Source organism: Cynocephalus volans, chromosome 4 (assembly GCF_027409185.1).
Source record: "Cynocephalus volans isolate mCynVol1 chromosome 4, mCynVol1.pri, whole genome shotgun sequence".
Lineage (NCBI taxonomy): Eukaryota > Metazoa > Chordata > Mammalia > Dermoptera > Cynocephalidae > Cynocephalus > Cynocephalus volans.
The window spans coordinates 105,224,643-105,230,293 of record NC_084463.1 but is presented as its reverse complement, the minus strand read 5'-3'; the positions used below and the strand labels follow the sequence as shown (position 1 = coordinate 105,230,293).

The 5,651-nt window shown below is 40.8% G+C and overlaps 1 protein-coding gene across 1 annotated transcript; it reads right to left on the bottom strand.

Moving 5' to 3' along the window:
* Window positions 1–395: 395 nt before the first annotated feature.
* Window positions 396–1,379, bottom strand: LOC134376349 (olfactory receptor 51M1). Its single transcript, XM_063094934.1, has one exon. The coding sequence runs from the start codon at window positions 1,353–1,355 to the stop codon at window positions 396–398; it is 960 nt and encodes a 319-aa protein (XP_062951004.1). The 5' UTR covers window positions 1,356–1,379.
* Window positions 1,380–5,651: the final 4,272 nt, after the last annotated feature.

Here is a 5,651-nt window from a genome sequence, read left to right as displayed (position 1 = left end):
ATAAAATATCTATATACATATATGTATATGTATACACACACATACAAATTCAGATGTCCGTCGACTAAACTAAACAAAAAGCAAAAAGGAACAATAAATAACGAAGTACCTAGAACAGAACCTAGCAGAAACCAGATAAATATCATTTTCTCTGACTCACCTCTGGGCAGATTTTGATGCTACCAAAAATGCTAGATCTCACATAAAGGAGGAGGTAGTGCAATTTAAGCAAGAGAAAGTCAATATTCTTAAGCTATAACACAAAAAATGAAATTCACTCATAATTCATTTAGAGCAGAAGAAAAAATCTACGGGAACATGGATTGTTATAACAGGTACTCAGTTCTATACATTTTCCGCCTGATGAGTGATCTTGTAGGCACCCAGTGGTACTTTTAGACCAAGGACTCAGCACTGACCTTTCTAATGCCTAGGAGGTTGACTATGGCATGGCGGATCTCCTTGGTCTTAATACTGTAAATGATTGGGTTAAGCATGGGAGGCAGAAACAGGTAGACATTGGCCATAAGAAGTTGGACAGCAGGTGGGGCATGCTTCCCAAAGCGGTGCACTAGGGACAGCCCAACCATGGGCACAAAGAATACTAGCACAGCACAGAGATGTGAAGTACAGGTTTGGAAGGCTCGGAGCTTCTCTTCGGGGGAGGCCAGTCCTGCCACTGTGTGTAGGATGAGTCCATAGGACAGTGCGATGAGCAGCAGGTCCAGCATCACGGTGAACACCACCAGTGTCAGCCCATACAGACTGTTGAAGGTGGTATCTGAGCAGGCCAGGTGTATCACCTCCTGGTGTAGGCAAAATGAGTGGGACAGGACTAGAGGCCCACAGTAGGGAAAAGCCTTCAGGAGGAGGACAATGGGGATAAGGGCCACAGGTCCCCGCAGGATGATAATCAGGCCTGCCCTGACCATTCGCTGGCCAGTGATAATGACTGAGTACCTCAGGGGGTGGCAGATGGCCACAAAGCGGTCAAAGGACATGACGAGAAGCACTGAGGACTCCATGAAGGAGAACGAGTGGATGCAGAACATTTGGACTTGGCAGGCTCCAAAGTAGATACTGTGGGAGTTGAACCAAAAGATCCCTATAGTGGTGGGCAAGGTAGACACTGACAGTCCCAGGTCAGTCAGGGCCAGCAGGGAGAGTAGACAGTACATGGGTGTGTGCAGACGCCGGTGGATCTTAATAATTATCAGAATGAAACAATTTCCTGAGATGGCCACCAGGTACATAAAGAAAAAGGGGATGAAAATCCAGTGTTCGATGGCTTCCAATCCTGGAAAGCCTGTGAGGTAGAACATGGGACTAAACTGAGTCATGTTAGACAGGAGCATGAACTGAGGACTGGGAGGATGTTGGGCTGATGTTCCTCAGGGACCGAGCTGAAAATAAATGGATGTTTCTGGTTGTTCATTCTGCAGCGTCACTAACATTCACACCAACATCAGCGTCAGCATCATCTACTCCACTAATATCAATTCCACCACTCTCACTCACTTATTGAAACTCTCTTTGATCTCATCACCCTCCTCAGGTTTTCCTCTTTATTTCTATCATTTTTATTTTTTCTTGGTCCTCTTTGCTGGCTCATCTTCATTGCTCATACCTGAGTTATATTTGTCCCCGTTCTTGGAAATTTCCTGATCATATATTATTATTTATCCTCAGGCAATGTTACCCACTCTTATTTACCATCCATATATTGATCAAAATCTATAACTCCAGAACATGTCTTTTCTTTTGATTTCCATACTCATATATCTAGCAGCATGCAGAGCATCTATATTTTGATGCTTTATAGTGACCTCAAAAGCATCTCAAAAACTTCTCTTCTCTTCCCCAGCGACCTTCTTGTTTATTTGCGTTCATTATCATAGTGCTCTCAGTTAAAAATAAGTTTTATGTTGGAATCCTCCATATCACACCTCTTCCCAATATCTAATCAATCCATCACCAAGTCCTGGAATTTCCGTCTACTAAATACTTAAATCTGTTTACTTCCCATTATCTTTATGGATGTTGTCCTAATTCAGATCGCTGTTATTTCTTCCTGGATTATTCCAGTGATCTCTAGTTTGCACTACTCTAATCAGTGGGCTACACCATCGCAAAAGAGATATTTACAAAACCACATTTCACATGAAATACAAAAGGTTTAAAATGACATTCAGGGTCCTGCCTTACCATATCGTTGCATATATTCTCCATTCTACTATATCCTGATAGTCTTCCTTATATTTATGGTGTCAATGAGACTAAGCAATTCTTCCAGTTTCTCTAGAATTCTTGCTCATATCTAAATTCTGTATTTTCATTCTTCCTGAAATAAAACAATTTTCCTAGAAAGGCTTTCCCTTAACCTTTGTCTAGCTAACTCCTGTTCACACAACATGATATCCTTTCAGAGGAAGAGATTTAAATTTGGATGACATTTAGTGTATAGTCTGAATGACAATACCTAAGAGGTGAGTGTAGGAGAGAAATTTCTGATACTGATTCATGGACAAATCTGGTACCTAGAGATGACAAAGAGGCTCCAACAAAAGAAACTGAGAAGGAGAAATTCCAGTTATATAGGAAGGAAATCAGGAGAGTGTGGTCATGTATGTGTTTAAAGAGGGATTAATCAATTATCTATAATGATGCTGAGAGGTGAAGGTAGAAAGGACTGAGAAATGGCAAAAGCCTAAGCGGGGTGAAGGTCATTGTTGATCTTGACAGGAGCCTTGTCACTGGAATGGTTGGGAATAAGATCTGTTTCTAGTGTGTTCAAGAGAGAAATGGGGAGAGTGAGAAAACAGGTAGTAGACTAGGGCAGCATGGCAGGATTCCAGACAGTGCACAAGCCCCACTGGAGGTCCACAATTTTGGAGTATCACCAGTCAGCACTCAGGCATATTTTTCATCACTACACATAGCTTCTCAAATGCCAAGAGAACCATGCGGAGAGTTGAATTTAAGCAAATTGAAGTGAGGGAAGGCTTGCATGACTGAAGTTCAGGATATGTGCAAAGGAAGATTACAATGATGTACTATGGAAGCTAAAAGAGAAGATGAAACATGAGATGGCAGTGATGGGGGAGCAGAGTTCCAGAGCATGGGGTGCAACAGGGCTGCTGATATAAGGAAAATGACACAATCCTTGATGAATGAGTCTGCTGCTTGGAATAGCAGAGGGAATTCTGAAATCACCAAGAACTACATCTGGGTCAGTTGGAGAAGGAGAAAAGTGAATCAGTGCTAAAATCTTCAGTGAATAAAGTGATGTGGCTGGAAATGTGGTTGGTGGATGCAACAAGGAGGGATGGACAGCGTGATGATGGAGACTGATGTGCACTGAAAATATGTTGGGGGGGTAGCAAGAAGAGAAAACGTGCAGAAGAACCACAGATGGCCCTATGTCACTTTGGCAAGGAAATAAAAGAATTGCCCACATTTATCCTCTTCATTTCTTCACTACTCAACCAACCAACTATGACTTTTTTCTTTTAACACACTTAGCTAAAGCAATGCTCCCCAAATTCATTAGTGACCTCTCTAGGGGCCAAATTCAATGGACAATCTCGAGAATATCTGATTCCTCTGCAATGGTTGTGTTTAATGGGCATGCATTATTTTTAAAGCTCTCTTCTAGAATTCTATTATTTATTTATTTGCTTATCTATCTATCTATCTATCTATCTATCTATCTATCTATCTATCTATCTATCTATCTATCTATCTATCTATCTATCTATCTATCTATCTATTTTGGTGTCTGGCCGGTATGGGGATCCAAATCCTTGACTTTCGTGTTATTAGTACCACACTCTAACCAGGTGAGCTAACTGGCCAGCCCTCTCCTGGCGTTCTTGATGTCAGTATCTGCAGGTTCTCTTCTGATTTTTATGACAGCTCCTATCCAGTCCCTCTTTTCATTGCTCAAATGTTTATGTTACTCAGTTTCCTGTCTATGGTCTCCTTAATTTCTCATTCATTATATTGTCATTATCATTATCATTACTATTTATAGACTGATGGCCTCTAAATATCCATCTCTAATCCAGATATCTGTTAAGTTTAAGACATGAATTTCCTTTCCCCACTGGAATTTTCCTGAAGTCTGCCAATTAAACCCAACTCACCTAGCATTCAGCTTAGCGTCCATCTTGTCACACCAAAATGTGCTCAAATTTACGCATGTTGAATAATATCATCACCATTTCCGGTCATCCAAGACAGTGCTTTTGAATTTGCACTTTTCTCAGCCTTCCCCTTTTCCCATCTATAATTTTTAACCGAATTAAGTCTTTCCAACTTTCCAAATACCCCTGTGATCCATTCTGTTGTCTCCATTTCTGTACTCATTATCACAGCTCTTGGTTTTTCCACACCTGCCTGCCTGACTTCTCTGTCACTTAACATGCTCAGCCAGGCCCCTATCCCCTCAATCTGTCCCCCACTGCAGTCATGGAGATTATCAGGAAATGCTAACTCTGTGTCACCACACTGTTTTCAGTCCTTCAATAGCTCCCCTTTCACTAGAATAAAGATCAAACTTGTAAAAGAGCTATAGCGATATTTCCCAGTTATGGAGTCCTAATATGATTCAGACACTGTGTAAACTTTACACAATCATGTATATTTCCCATAACTATGAAGCAGTTTTTCCTTACTTCACAGAGGAGGAAACTATGAACAAAGTGAATAGCGTTGCCAAGGTCTCACAGTGAGATCAAATCAGCGATGGGGTTTGAGCCCATCACTGGCTGGTCCCAAAGCGTGTGGTCCCGAAACAACGTGAAAGTCTGTTCACTCTGTCCATAGCCAGGTCCTTCTTGCTTCGGCACCTTTCCAAACCTATCTTTTCTCTACTCCAATCAACTCACCCATATCGTTCTTTCTTAAATTACCCACACATACTTTCCGTGCTTCTACTTCTATTCCTTTATGCTTCTTGTTTTCTTGGCAAACCACATCTTTTTTTTTTTTTTTTAACCTGTAATCAGCTGTCAAACCTTTAAGACTTAGCACAAATATAATTTCTTCTGACAAATCTCTCTTGACTTCCTTGTGTAGAGTTAAGTAAATCCTTCTCTGCACTCACAGAGAACCTTTTACGTAGCACTATTAAAGTGTAAATGCACGCACTTGTACTTTTTCAACAAGGTACAGGTGAGATCTGAGGAGGAAATTCCTGAAAAAAGGGACTTTCAGTTGCAATGAATAATTAACTCTCTAATCTATTTTATAAATATTTTTATTTGTATTTAATATTTGTCAATTTTTAAAAAATGAACTATTGGTAGTGGTCACTGTTTCTTGTGAATAAGGTATATTGAAATGAGGCCACATCTAAGCACAAAGACTTGGATCAGATTCCTCATTTTTGAGCCCCCAGAGAACATTCCAACAGTGGTCAAACTCCTCTGTAAACATGACTCTTTCAGGAGTGTGGAGGAAGATTTTGCCAGGGCAAGGTCCTGTCCTGGATACTGGGGAAGTCACAGGGTGTTGTATTAGCACTTGCATAAGACTGAGGATGGGATGGTCCCTGCTATGTTTCCTGGCCCAGCATGTAAAATGAGCTTAATATATATGTTGAATGAATGAATGAATGCTTGTTTTGTTGATGAGAGAAAGGAGAAAGT